At 41.6% G+C, this 15,146-nt stretch overlaps 1 protein-coding gene across 5 annotated transcripts in view; it reads left to right on the top strand.

Annotated features, from left to right (window-relative positions):
• acaca (acetyl-CoA carboxylase alpha) overlaps positions 1 to 9,716 on the top strand; it is a 35,287-nt gene extending 25,571 nt beyond the window's left edge. For all 5 annotated transcript variants that reach the window (XM_053846238.1, XM_053846237.1, XM_053846235.1 and 2 more), the window contains 11 exons: positions 240 to 383; positions 462 to 582; positions 1,857 to 1,953; positions 2,029 to 2,125; positions 2,220 to 2,355; positions 3,852 to 4,029; positions 4,102 to 4,214; positions 4,713 to 4,867; positions 5,081 to 5,251; positions 6,483 to 6,619; positions 8,512 to 9,716. In XM_053846238.1, coding sequence (XP_053702213.1) covers positions 240 to 383; positions 462 to 582; positions 1,857 to 1,953; positions 2,029 to 2,125; positions 2,220 to 2,355; positions 3,852 to 4,029; positions 4,102 to 4,214; positions 4,713 to 4,867; positions 5,081 to 5,251; positions 6,483 to 6,619; positions 8,512 to 8,638 — 1,476 coding nt within the window. In that variant the 3' untranslated portion in view covers positions 8,639 to 9,716. The remainder of the gene's footprint in view (positions 1 to 239; positions 384 to 461; positions 583 to 1,856; positions 1,954 to 2,028; positions 2,126 to 2,219; positions 2,356 to 3,851; positions 4,030 to 4,101; positions 4,215 to 4,712; positions 4,868 to 5,080; positions 5,252 to 6,482; positions 6,620 to 8,511) is intronic.
• Positions 9,717 to 15,146: the final 5,430 nt, after the last annotated feature.

Genomic DNA, 15,146 nt, shown 5'->3' with positions numbered 1-15,146 from the left:
GCAGCTGGATTCACAATCTGTAATTGTAGTGATGAAAGCAGATGACTGAGGGGAGGGTCAGACAGGAGCCTCTCTTTGATTTGGTGAATTCAGGAATGGGCCTGACACCTTTGATTTAGCTCGATGTGAGATCCACGATCTTGATCCGGATGAGCCATCTAGGTAGAGGGCGAGTTGCTTGTTTTGATTTAAGGAGTTCGCTAATATCTATCTGCACTGAAATGCTTCCGGTTCCCTAGGTTCTTGGCAGAGAAGTCTACACCTCAAATAACCAGCTGGGTGGGGTTCAGATCATGCACAACAACGGCGTAACTCACAGCACTGTGTGTGATGACTTTGAGGGAGTCTTCACTCTACTACAGTGGCTGTCCTACATGCCCAAGGTAAACTACCACAATACATAGAACCTGACCAGCAAAGGCTCTCTCACTGAAGTAACCTGTTTCTTGTCATCGTTCCAGTGCAAGTTCAGCCCAGTGCCCATCCTGCACGCCAAGGATCCCATCGACCGCTCCATCGATTTTGTGCCCACAAAAGCTCCCTATGATCCCCGCTGGATGTTAGCTGGGCGACCCAGTCAAAGTAAGTAACGTGTCCATTATTTTGTTATTGTGTTATCCCGTGTTATTGTGGAGGTGTGGATTATGAAATGGCACAGAGCTGAGGAGTATTGTAGTTCAATTCGGACCAAAATGGGAGGCAAAAAATACAACATCAATTTAAAATGAAAGCTTTTGTTTATACACTTATTCTGAGTAAAACAATAGTATTTTGAAGTGTACAGAACAAGTATTTTATATATCTATCTATCTATCTATCTATCTATCTATCTATCTATCTATCTATATCTATATCTATATCTATATCTATATCTATATCTATATCTATCTATATATATCTATATATATATATCTATCTATATATCTATATATATATATCTATCTATCTATCTATCTATCTATCTATCTATCTATCTATCTATCTATCTATCTATCTATCTATCTATCTATCTATCTATCTATATATATATATATATATATATATATATATATATAAAAAATCCAAATGGTCTTGTTACAGAAGGCTCCAATGAAAACATGTAGTCACTCATAGATTCATGAAGGATTTGACACTCATGAGTTGATGAGGCTTCCTGAACCAGCAACTATTTCTCAATGCTCATGAGGTGGCGCTCCGGCCTTAAAAATGTTCAAATGTTTAATTGAAATAGTTAAGCCAAAGATTATATAACAGTGAGTGCCATCTAGCGGCCTCTGAAAATGAGGACACTGTTTCATGGAACATTTAAGCTGTGGAGGGCAAAACACTACCTGTTTGTAATTAAAACAGTGGCAAACACTAATAACTAAAATCGTATTCTTCAAAAAGGGAAGATTACTCATCTGAAATTCATGTGTCAAATCTGAAAAAGACCAGGCAGAATGCTCTGTCTTTATTCAGACCACTTCCTCAAGACTGTTTTCCAAACACAGCATTTGGTTTGATTAAAGGCCGAACCGTTTCTAGTTTATTTGTTTCTCTAGTGTTTGTTGCAGATTAATTATTGTTCCCTCTCTTAAATGCCACTGTGTCTTTGTAAATGTCACAACACTAATAAAATGTAAAATTGGAGTGTGGAGCAACACACTCACACACACACTAATCAGCGGTGAAGCTTAATTAAACTATAACCTCTCCGGCTGGTCATGTTTCTCTGAGCTAGCAGGCGCAAAAGGCGCTGAGCAAGCTTTTCAAACACCCATTCATCATTGTTGCTAGGATTCAGAGCGTCACACCTCATAGAAGGGAAGTCGTGGATTGTGATAATCACTCTTACTTGCTCTTCTCTTGCAAAGGTCCGAAAGGTTCATGGCAGAGTGGCTTCTTTGACCAGGGCTCGTTCATGGAGATGATGCAGCCGTGGGCTCAGAGTGTGGTGGTCGGCAGAGCCCGGTTCGTGGCCCAGCTTTCATCATAGGTCATTTAAAAAGAAGGTAGAAGAGGTGCTAAATCTCTGTGCTTCCACAGGCTGGGTGGGATTCCAACTGGAGTGGTCGCTGTAGAGACCCGGTCAGTGGAGCTGTCAATCCCCGCTGATCCTGCCAATTTGGACTCCGAAGCCAAGGTTAGGGGTTACAAAATGCATTTACTGAGCCTGAAACCGGCACCTGGGTGTTTGCTCATTTACATACCCCTTTTTTTCCCCTCTGTCTGTTTAGATCATCCAGCAGGCAGGACAGGTTTGGTTCCCTGACTCTGCCTTCAAAACAGCTCAAGCTATCAAAGATCTGAACCGCGAGGGGCTTCCTTTGATGGTGTTTGCCAACTGGAGGGGTTTCTCTGGAGGAATGAAAGGTGCGTTGTTGTGACACATGAAAATAAACGTTGGACGCGAAATATAATAGGCAGCCACTCGCACGTGTGCAAGGTTTCTGGTGTCATTAACCACATTACTACACAACAAGCATAACATAAATGTCATTTGTTTTGTTTTTGTTGTCTTCAGTTTAAACTGTCTGTCACCCACGATGCGACATGATGCTCAATTTGTACGCCATATTTTATTGTTGTATTAGATCAGGGATCACCAGTGTTTTTGCAACAGCGGGCTTCTCCAAAGGCACTTTGTGGCCAGAAGAGTTACCCTCAGCCTGAAATAACTTGGTGTACAGTATTGGTGTATTTTATTGGATGATAAAATATATTCTTTAATACACTAACTACATTATTGTTTCACCATCGTGTAACAACAAAAGAATGATACCGTCACATATAACAAGATGATTAATATACATGTATGGGTTTGTCCTTATATTTATTTTTTTATCTGTGTGGGTTACTAGGGGTACAAGGCACGCGGGCTGCACCTTGTTGACCCCTTTATTAGATGGCGATAAGCTTTAAAAATAAAGAAAATGATGATAATCCACACCGGGTCAATTTTTCATATTTTTATTTCTGCGTTTTGTACATTCCAACATCTGGTAGGTCACATGGTGACCTGTCAGTGGGGCTTGTGTCTTCTGGACTGTTATCAAATGAGGAAGGGCCCATGATCTTGGGTTTCAACATTGTTTTCAACTTCATATGAAATTACTTGCTCTTTTTCATATGATTAATTCTGCAGCAAGTTAATTGTTATTAATTAATTTTAATTAATTAATTGTAATTAATGCGTTAAAATATTTTAATCACATTCTTTTAACAGTTTGCTCTCCAGACAACACGTAACCTTCGTAAGTGCAGGAGTTCCTGGTCCACTGATCACACTGATGCACAAGACACGTGGCAGCTAGGATGATAACAACAACAACAAACATGGAGGAATCCCTGAACAAAAGCAAACAAAAGCATCTGTTTGCTTTCGTTCAGGGATGTTTTTCATTACACAATGACCAGGGTTTCCACTACTCTGAAAGGACTTGAAATTCTTATAACATTGAAATTCTTATGCAAATATTTTCAAGACATTAAAAGAGCTTCTGTTTAAATGAGATTATATATATATATATATATTATTATTATTATTATTTTAATCGAATCCCACCCCTAGTAATAACATCTCATAGAATGCCCTTTTGTTCTCAGTCACAAGAGCATAATTCAACCCCAAAACTGAACTGACAGAACACAGTCAGTGACTTTACAATTGTACATTATGTAGTCAAGTAGTTTATTCCATGATATACCTGTCAACACATACATTTGTCTTTTGCTACTAAAATATTTTAGCAAAACAGGTAAAAGGTCTTTCAATAATCCAACTATTTGATTTATAATCCATATGATTGTCACGATCACATGTCAAGCATGTCTCATCTTTCCATTATTAATGTGTGCTTTTGTTCCAGATATGTACGACCAAGTGCTGAAGTTTGGCGCCTACATCGTGGATGGACTGAGAGAGTACAAGCAGCCGGTGTTGGTGTATATCCCGCCTCAGGCCGAGCTCAGGGGCGGCTCCTGGGTTGTCATCGACCCCACGATCAACCCTCGCCACATGGAGATGTACGCCGACAAGGACAGTCGGTGAGCATGAATGAAGCTGAGCCATATTAAAGTCGGAACGTGGAGTTACAGTTGATCATCTTGTCTGTTCAGAGGTGGAGTCTTGGAACCTGAGGGGACAGTGGAGATCAAGTTCAGGAGAAAAGACCTGGTGAAGACCATGAGAAGAGTGGATCCAGTCTACATGAGCCTGGCCGAAAGATTAGGTGGGTCGTCCGTATTAACAATAGCATGATCAATCTTTACCTTTCTTCTCTAGAATTTGGGTTCAGATTCTTCTGCATTGTTCAAGTCACACGCAAGTCTGTGTTTAACAAAGGCCTGTTGTCAGATGTTTCTGAGTGTGCGTCACACTTGATCCAAATTTGGTGTTGATTGTATCATCTTCTCAGCGTTCTCCTGGGAGAGCAGTCAGCTCGGATCAATCATCCTCCCTCTTGTGCGGCGTATTGATTTATCTCCTCGCCCACTGGATGTCTGATCCATGGCTGCGTGGGCTGGGGCTTTGGGCAAACTGCTGGAAAGAGAGAGTATTGAGGTTTTGAAGGTTTACAGATGAGAATTGACAGAAATCACTCCGAGGTGACAGCAGCTGAGGGGGAGAGGGAGGCAGAAAGAAAATTGCTGTTTGCTGGAGTCGATTACCATTGTTGGTCGGCCACACGCTCATCATTGACGGCGTGCGCCTTAATGTTCCCCGACAGGAACTCCTGAACTAAGTCCTCCGGATCGGAAGGAGCTGGAGACCAAACTGAAAGAGCGGGAGGAATTTCTGCTGCCCATCTACCATCAGGTGGCAGTGCAGTTTGCAGACCTCCATGACACTCCAGGGCGCATGCAAGAAAAAGGCGTGATAACTGTGAGTACATTTTTTTTCATTTATTTGGGGAGAACAATACAGAAGTTCTGTTGCAGTGTTGTCCATGCAACATTGCTAAGATACAGTAATTCCGCCTTTTCTAACTTGAGTATTTTGACCAGAAAACAGTTTAAATGTGTCACCTCTGCACAATGCAAGGTCATCAGTTAGGTGTGCGAGCTGACAAAAGTCCCTGTCGTCTCTTTTGTCCAGGACATCTTGGAGTGGCAGACGTCCCGTCACTTCTTTTACTGGCGGCTGCGTCGTCTGCTCCTGGAGGAGACTGTGAAGATGAAAATCCAGGCAGCGAACAGCGAGCTGACCGATGGCCAGATTCAAGCCATGCTGCGCCGCTGGTTTGTGGAAGCAGAGGGCGCTGTAAAGGTGAAACGCTCGGCACAAGAACTCGAATTTGACAAGAGAGGATTCAAAACATGCCTTTGAACACCATCCCCATCCGCAACTTACACCTATAAATATTGAAGATATTTGCAGTAGTTTCAGACAAAAATATTGAAGGGCTGAGTTAATTTAAACACGCTCAGAGACCACCAACACTCCGACTAAAACTTAACTCCCTGACCGGGTTTGACACGAGACCATCAGGGAGCATGGAGATCTTGAATGTGTGTATATTTTGTGTACTAAACACCGAAATTGATGGCTAAACTTTTGTCCAAATGTGTCGAGAACTTCAAGTTATTTTGAACACACACAGATAATAATGGAGGTCAAGATCACCTGAAGCTCAGGAGTCATAAAAGGAAGGTATATCTGGAAGCATGAGCGTAGGATTATAGAGATTTAGAAGTTTATGACAAGGAACTGCACTTGTTCTTTAAACACCCACCGCAACATATATGAAAAAAGTTCCTCTGCGATTCCAAAGTCTTCCCAGCGGATGTGGCGGTGCGCTTTGATTTGAAGATTTGCTCTGAAGTCTGTCCTCTTAAGGCATAATGGATCACATCCCTGGCCTATGCAGATAGCAGTGCTCCACGCCATTTCCTAATTAAAAGCAAACAGATTAGAAATTATTAATAAGGGCATTAAATGTTCTAGTGGACCTGGAGCAGGACTGTTCATACAAAGGCAAGGGCTTGTTAAACCCCTCCACACACAAATCTCCTTGGAAGCCCGGAGCCGGCCTTTGTTCCGGACCAGAAATGTCATGAATACTAATTTTCCTATCGACGGCCCATCAGCCGCACGCGCTCAGCGTCTGTTGTTTTTTCTTGGTTTTATGACATTTCAGATGTAAATGATCGTTTTCAAATATGGTGCTGTATTAATATTGGATTTGACTTTGTTGGAGTTATTATTGTTTAGAGATTCTGTTGGCTGTCACCCAAATGTAAACATTTGTTTAAAGTCAGTGACTTTGTTAATAATTGAACTTAAATATTAAGACGGCAGTCAGTGCCAAACTGTACATTTATGACGACAACGTGTGTATAGAAAATAAGCGGTCGGATGAATGTGGCACCTCTGGGTTTAAAACAGACACCGCCAGCATCTGTCGGACAGAATCATGAGTGACTACTTCAGCCATCATACGGACTTCCAACTAGTGACCGTGCCATGTGGCTGACAGTGGCTGTTCACTCCTCTTCAGGCTTATCTGTGGGACAACAATGAAGAGGTGGTGGGATGGCTGGAGAGGCAGCTGGCTGAAGAAGAGGGCGCCAGGTCTGTTATCGACGAGAACATCAAGTACATCTGCCGAGACCACATCCTGAAGCAGATCAGAAGGTGAGTAGACCTGTACTGCACATGCTTGCACTCATCACATTTACAAAACAAAAACAAATGCTATTTAACCTACGATTGTAATGTTACTATAGTGTCCTAAAAATGTCATATATTATTGTTATATTCATGAATGACTGAGCTAACTTTCTCACCCAAATTGGAATCATGACATACGATGTCGCGTATTTATGTTCTACCCGAGCGGACCATCAATAAGTCTCAGTTGTGACTTCATCATAGACGGAGGAGACTCATTGTCGTGGTCTCATTCCTACAATTCCCACATTTGGTAGGGATCTGACAGCAGGTGACCAGGCTAAAAAAAAACAGTTTGAATGATCGTCTCACACTTTTTTAATGATATTTGTTGTGTGTCTCACTGAGTCATAGTTGCATGCTATTAGAGTGGCATGTAGCAGGCTTGTATTTAGCCATTCAGTGCATTAACCAAGCTGAGTAATAGGAATTTGTCAGGTTTAACAAACGTTTCGGCTCAAAAATGCTTGATGAAAATGAAAGTATTTATGTCCATTTTTATGCCCAACAGTTGCCGTATGTTTGTTGGTGTATTCAAGTTCATTTTAATGGTGTTTCCATGATGAGATATACATACTGTAAAGTCAAAATAAACTGACGAAAACAGATGATGGAAGTAAAAGTGCCCATTGAGCTTTCAAACATGAGTTAAATTTGAAAAGTACAACATCTCTGGTATGACTTCAAGTTTAATCAGACTGTAACAAAGAAACAGAATTGCATTTTATGCTTGTTTAAAATGTAGCATTGTTTTTGACCTCACCCTGTATTTTTTAAAATAATAATAGGGATGTCAATAGATTAACAAAACGCGGGCCAGGCCAACAATGTTGTATGGACAAGACAGGAGGCAGAGCTGGAGGTAGCAGAGATGAAGATGCTGAGGTTCTCTTGAGGAGTGACAAGGATGGATAGGATCAGGAAGCAGTATATCAGAGGGACAGCACGTGTGGTCAGGTGTTTAGGAGACAAAGTCAGAGAGGCTAGCTTGAGATGGTTTGAGGAGATTTATGGATGTGGTGAAGGAGGACATGAGGCCTGTAGGTTTGAGAGGAGAGGAAGCAGAGGACAGGGTGAGATGGAGGAAGCTGATCCGCTGTGGCCACCTCTGAAGGGAGAAGAAGAAGAATACAGCCAACAGAAAGAAAATAGTAAAATTTATCCCAATGAAATGTCCTCCAACTATGAACTGTTTTTAAGTCACCACAAAAAGTTCAATGTTTGATCAGCTCTGAGACAAGCACATAACAGACATGACTAACTAAAGGGATCTGAAGATCTAAAAAACACAGAATGAAAGACTGAACTGCTTTTTTGTATTGAACTCAGTTGAGTTAGACTGGATATATTTCCTGTTGATGAAGTATTTTTCATTGTTAAAACATAGAAGAATAAGAATAATTTTAAATGCACTTCGTGTAAAATACTCAACTGACAGATGATACCCACAAGAACTTTTTGTTATTGCTGTCTTAACTTAATAGACGACCGATAGTTACTGTTATTGTTGTGGATTCTAGGTTCTCTGCACCAAGAACATGATTAACTCAAGTTACTCAAAATCTGTTCTAAAGATCAGTAATGAGATGTTTGCTCTTCTCCATCTCTGGCAGCCATGTACGGTGTAAAACATCATGCTGGAATACATGAAAATATTCTATGGGAATACATGGGATTTCAGTTTGACTTCCTGTCTGCATCCTTTACTTCAGCGGATTCATCCATTTCTCTATTCAGCTTTAGATGCTGCTGTTTGTGTCAGTTTTATGTCCAGGCTTGTACTAATAATGAAACATGGCTCGACACTGACAGGCCGTGTTTACATCCCTCCTTTTTTTTGTCTCCTTCACCTTCAGTCTGGTCCAGGCCAACCCTGAGGTCGCCATGGATTCTATAGTGCACATGACCCAGCACATCTCCCCCACGCAGAGAGCCGAGGTGGTCCGGATCTTGTCCACCATGGAGACGTCAGCCTCCTCCTAGTGGTGGTCAAGTGCAGTTCCGGGGCTGAACACTGGAGGAGCCAGCGTGAGGTTGCCTGCTGAACACCGGTTTACTGATGAATCGCTGGCTATGATTCTTCCCCTGGAGAGAAACCAACCATGAGATCTGTACAGTTCCAATAAATCAGAATCAAGCGCACTCCCTGCGGAATGCTTATGTTACAATCCTTTAAATTTTTGGATGAGTTGATCGGTGGCCTCCTTTCTGAGACTATGCACAATAATGATCCGAAAATGTAATAGTTGGTCCACACCTTCTCTCTGCTGTTTGATAATCGTCCTTGAAGAGCGGAGACTAAATCAGTTTTATCGCCAGAGACTTGAGTAAGGAGAAGCAGGAAGGCCTTGTGTATTTTTTTCTTCACTGGATAGTAGGGTGCACTTTGTTACTGAAAACTGGTGGAGGAACACTTTCGGACGGCGGAGCTCAGCAGGATGCTGAGTGTCTCTTATTAGAGCCGAGTCCCTCACAGTTTTCCTGCCGAGCCGACGGCCGGGAACAAAAACCACAGCTGTCCCTTCTGTTCTCACTCACACATGCTGCTGTCGACGCACTTTAACGGCCTCTCTTCCACAGTACTGACACATGCACGGTACACCGAGGTGAAAGAACAGACCTCCTCCATCACGTTACATCTCCGCCAGTTGTTTTTAGTCGTTTTAACTTAAGATATATGTGTGTGTGTGTGTGTGTGTGTGTGTGTGTTGAATAAAGGCTGCTGTTTACTGATCCAAAAAGTCTAATACAGAGACAAATTTTAACTGTAATCCATGTTTTATTTAATGTGTCTACTTCCTGTTTACCAACATCAAATGTTACAGATTTTAAGAGCCGTTGTTTGCTTTGTCAAGCAGGTCATCGAGTGGCAGCTGGAGTCGCTTGCACTGTAGTGTTTTAATCGCAGTGTCCGACAGCTTCTTCGTGGTCAGTGCGGTGCCTTTTTTTATTGCCTGTACTGTAGTGCAGTTGCTTTGAAAGTGACTGTTTGCTGCCTGTGACTGGAGCGTTAATTAACATAACTAATTGTTTGCAAATTAAATAAAGTTTACCTGACTAAGGTGTGTGAAGGTCATTTTTGCCATAAAATTAAATATTTGCTGTCTTACACTTCATCTTGTGTTAATGGACCTGAGAAGTCATCTGATTTTCAACCTCAGAAAACACACGTTTGACATTTTACATATATATATCTATATAGATATATATCTCAAAGCAGCAGCTATATTTCAGAAACAGATTTCTTTAAAATCAATGTCACTGAACCCCGGACCAGTTGTTTACCAAGGAGCTCAAGCGCGTGGATTTGGAGGGAATGTGATGCGTCGTGCCGACTGGTGATGGTTTGATGTTGTTGTCAAAACTACATGTCCAGGTACAAAATTCTCGCTTCGCACACTGCAGCGACCCCGACTTTATTAGGAATTCAAGCAGCTGTTCTACGCTGATACTGCAGCTGGTGGATGTCCGGTTACCCACATTACTGTTTGGTGATTAGCCTCGACCAGTAGCCTTTTGTTTGTCAACATGACTCAGACGTGCTTCATCTATTAAGGATGCAGACTGAAGTAGAGAGAAGTCGACCTGCAGATAAAGATGCATTCTGGGCAGATTCCCTATGACATTCCCGATGCAGGATTACCATGTCGGAAGATACCACAGATTAACTTTTCCCCCTATTAAAATACAAATAGTCCTTAGAGGTAAATTGTTCTGGAATTAGCACTTTGAAAATCTCATCTGGAAATAAGCTTTTTTGTTGCCCTATAAGTTTTCATGAACATCAGAAATAATGAATTCTATTTAGTAAAAATGTACATAACATAAATCCAAGTAATTACTTGGATATTGAGTGTACCTTTTGTAGCGTAGAGGAAGAAACCAAAGAACATTTATCTTATACTTGCAAGCATAAACAACTTTCTTGGGCAATATATTTCCAATAAAACATGGAAAACAGAGTCTAAAGGAAACAATATCTTGATTTACTGTGACGATAAAAATAATCTGTCTTTTAGTGAACTTGCTGATATTAGGAAAATCCCATATACACAAATCCAAGTTCTCAGTGTCTCTCCCATCATTTTGTGTATTGAGAATATGTAATCCAAGATGGCTTCCCTGAATGTACACAGCAAGTCAAGGTATTGACTATATAAATAGAATGCAAAGGGAACATATTTATCAGGTTGCTCAAGTTGCGTCTATCCAGACAAGGCACACGCTAATAGCTCTCAACTTCTTTTTTTTTTGTTTTTTTTTTAAGTGACAGCGTCACCTGTGGAGCTCTGAAAATATGGGTGATGCGTCATGAAACCTCATCACTAGCTAGGTGTTTATCCACTTTTATCACAAGCTTGAAAGTTGAAAGAAACCAAGAAACAGGGGTGGAAAGTTTTCACTGTTCTGACATGAATCCTCATCCCATCACTGTCTCCTTGATCTTGGTCTGGGCTTCTCAGCTCCAAGAACTTACATTTATCTGCTTTAAAAATATATATATTTTTAAATCAAAGGGCAAAAAAAGCAGCAAAAGGAGGCTCAGTTCTTTGGCTCCCATTTCTAATAAATTTCTTTTAACTTGTCCTTCCCCGCACACTTGTGATCCACTGGACTGATAACAGTTCAGCGACAGGCCTCATTAATTTGAGCAGTCGGAACAAAGTGCTCTACACCAGAGAGACATTTTGTGATCACTCATCAACGATACCCGCTGATAATTAAATGGCCACATTTTATTCCACTGGCTTTTATTAACGCGGATGAAGCGGATCAAAGGGAAGGCTGGGGGATTTATCTCCTTTCTTATTTCTTTATTTTATTTAGTCTCATTCTTCCATGCGCTCCCCTCGGCTCTGTCAACTCCATTAACATCCCACCAACAAATACGTCAGAGCAAATTGAGTTGCACTCACCTAATACCCACCACAATTATGAGAGGCCCCATACGAAAATGACTCATTTGGTGGTATAATTGGAAATGTGCCTGGCGTCGTCCCACTCTGCCCTCCCACTGGGCTTTTTTCACTCATTTGTGGCGACACACAAGATCACCTAATTCCTTTTTAATAAGGCTGCACACTCCTCCGACTGGAAGTCTGGAAACACGCCGGAAATTTTGGGAGAAACTTTTGACTTCACAGTTGTCATGGCATCCTCGCTCATAAATATATTCCAGTCATTCCAACTCCGGGATGCATTTTAACTTGCAGGACTTGTTTATCATCAGCAACAGCAGGTGCACCAAGTGAGCAGTACCAGTCTCCAGTCAGTTTTGAGTCCATCACAAATATCTCTTGTTCCATCACTTTTCAAATATATAATTTGAAATAAAATGACTATTAGACACAGCTGCAAGAGTTGAAGAAATACGATTATAATAATTTAATCATAATATTTATTTAGTGCTTGATTTATTGTTTTTACTTCTGACTCTCTGATCTTTAGGTTTAGGCTAGTGATGAACAGGTACTGATAGCATTCATAATAAGTTACTTTACTTATCTAAAATATTTTTTTAGGTGATGTCTTTTGATCTTCTTTTCTGTGAAATAGTTGCAAAATACCACAACTTACTTTGCAACTCTGTCAATATAGTTAAATAATTTAATCTTTGATGCAGGTTTCATGAGTCACGATCCTCTTTTTCAGAGGAGAAGCACTTTCACTGTCCATTCAATCTTTAGCTTTGAAAAGTAAATTGACATGCAGCAGTTGAAGTCGAGTTGTGTCGTCTTCACTGGAATCTCTTAAGTTGTTAAAATAAATGTACAATCAGAAGCTTAAAACTAGTGATGGGGTCAATGAGGTTTCATGAAACAGTATCCACCATTTTACAGGCCACTAGTGCAGTTACTTCTGTAGCCTACATCATCCCTTTGATATTTCTGGTGAGTGCAAGTGTATAACTACATAAAATAAAATGCACAGGAGCTGAAATGATAATGAATATTGTTTGTTAGACAAATGAAAAGAATGGTATGTCCATATAAGCCTCCATTATCAATAATGTGGCTGGCTAAAGCCATAGTCTAGAGTAAAATGGAGAATGAAACATGTTTTTCACCAGTTAGGTGAGAAACAAGCTCAGGTGGCTGATCCTTTCCTACTGCAACTGTATGAGCGCTTGCAGTCAGAGATGAAATGGCAGGAGGAAACAGCAGGGAATGCAAAAACAAAGAAATGATATTGAAATTGGGGCGCTGAGATCAAGACAGGAGCGTGAGGGCGGAGGGTCGAGGGATGGGGGGGGGACTCCATCACACATCTGAGCTGGCTCCAATTCCACGTTCTGGAGAGATTGACTGCACTTGAGAGACAAATCCAGTGACCCAGTTGCTGGTTTCCAATTAGCTTGGTGTTTGTATCAAGTGGCGATGAAGCAAGGCTCTCACTGAATCTGGGGGCGTCTGATCGCAGACAAAAAACAAAATTCTCTGGGTTGCCTCTGAGACCCAGCTGTTCTCCACAGAGAGTCTGTTCCTGATGTCACGAGGAGCATCGCCATGAGCCCTCAGGCTGAGGCTTAGTCCTCCAACATGAACCTGATAATGGGTCCACATGTGGTTATCCTGGTTTGCCCTGTGAGCTCCCTTTTAAACACCCTGGCATTGAGCTGTCATCTAGTCCTTAGTTCCTCATGCTGTTGTCGTGCAATGGTTTTAGAGTCAGGAAGGTGGCCTATCCGCCTGACTGAAAGACTTCACTACAGGCGTGCTATGCTATCTTTGTGGGAGATGCCTCACTTGATCCCAGTCTGGTCAGAAGGTGCCCCTCTTGAGGCTCTTGAAATGTACTTGGTGTAGCTTAGTTGAAGGTCAATCTGGGGTCAATATCGACGTTGCTGAGTCTTAATATATAACAGTAGACGTGTTTCTTGATTTCAGAAAGTATCAAATGCTGGTGTGTAATTGCACATTTGTTTCACAAGCTCATTTAAATCCATCTTTTGTGCCGCAACAATTGTGTCGGAGTCTTAATCCGGGCGGCCTGTCAGCCAGCTGCAAGCCAGGCTTAATCCCCAGATCTCTGTTTGACAGAGACTCATAGGGGTCAAAGAACACAGGACCCAGTGATCAGCAACACATAATGCCCACATTGTCATTCTGACAGAGTTCGGTAAACAGTGGGGTGCAGCGCACCTGAAAACAGACTGGAAACCAGATTTTGAGGAAGACGAACACGAGGGAGGAAGACGCGATCGCAACGGAGGGTCATGTACAGTGATTTGTGTGACATGTTTAACTCTTACAAAACAAACATCACACAGTAGCTTTTGACATTTTAATTGTCTTCATGAGACTCTGAACTGTGATGACCTCAAGTAAGTATAAGTATAATAAGTATAATGCAAACTGAATTGAAACCTTACTCAGTGAGCTGAGTCAGCAATCAGGACATTGGAAAGCACTTCTAACTCTAATCTCTGAGGTAGTAGCCACTGCGACAACATGACAATAAACACCACATTCTCTCTCTTCAGGTGTCAGATATAGATTACCTTCAAGCGGATGTTGGTGTGCAATGTTGACGCAGGAGTCAGCTTCCCGCAGAGGATATTGATGGACAGGCATTTCAATGGAAGCAAATCCTTCCCCTCACATGGCAAAAAGATGGCGTTCGGATGAGGATACGTGGCTTGCAGGGGAGTCACTTGGGTATAGCTACAGCAGGGATGGCCAACCAGTCAGAGGCTGATAGCCACATTTCGTGTTCCTGCAAAGAGCCACATGCTATAAATATGTAGGTGTGGCAGACCAGGCTCACCTGAACAGCAGGTCACGTGAATTTGCAGCAGCAGTCTGTTTTTCAAATTAATTCATTTTACTGTGATGCTCTTTGAAATATCAAGCGGTGTAGATAGAAATGTGCGCGCCATTTATTTCATTCATATATAGTTTTACGTGACTCATGCCACCAACAACGTGGCCCCGGTCTGTGTGTGTGTGAGCGACGCTGCAGACTGGAGCGGCTCATGTCGACTCTTCGCTCCACTGAATTAAACAGACTTCACGGCGATCGATGATGAATAATATGTGAAACACATGCCATACGCTTAGTTCAGGTCATGACAAAGTGAAACATGGAACTAAGTCATGTAAAATCTGATGACGATCCAAGTCTGTTTCAAAGTTACCTGTGATTCAAAGTCTTCGACCAATATCTTGAAATTTTGATGGAATAGTTAGTAATTTTCTGACAAATTTTCACAGCTCATGAAGTGAAGAGCGGCATGAAACTGGGCAAAGAGCTGCATGCGGCTCGGGAGCTGCGGGTTGGCCAGGCCTGGTCTACACACATTTGAATTTATGGAAGTACTCTGTTTCAACTTGTATTGATGACTATCTGAAATACATATAGCGGTAACTACAAATTCAAACCAGAAGAAGAGATTAGATTCCCAGTCGAATGAAACGGTAGAAGTATAAAAAACAAATGCGGATAACGCAGACTTCTACGTCACGCAAGGTCCACAATAGCCTGTGTTTAA

Source organism: Synchiropus splendidus, chromosome 17, assembly GCF_027744825.2.
Source record: "Synchiropus splendidus isolate RoL2022-P1 chromosome 17, RoL_Sspl_1.0, whole genome shotgun sequence".
In the NCBI taxonomy this organism is placed as follows: Eukaryota; Metazoa; Chordata; class Actinopteri; order Syngnathiformes; family Callionymidae; genus Synchiropus; species Synchiropus splendidus.
This window is presented reverse-complemented; position numbering and strand designations above follow the sequence as displayed.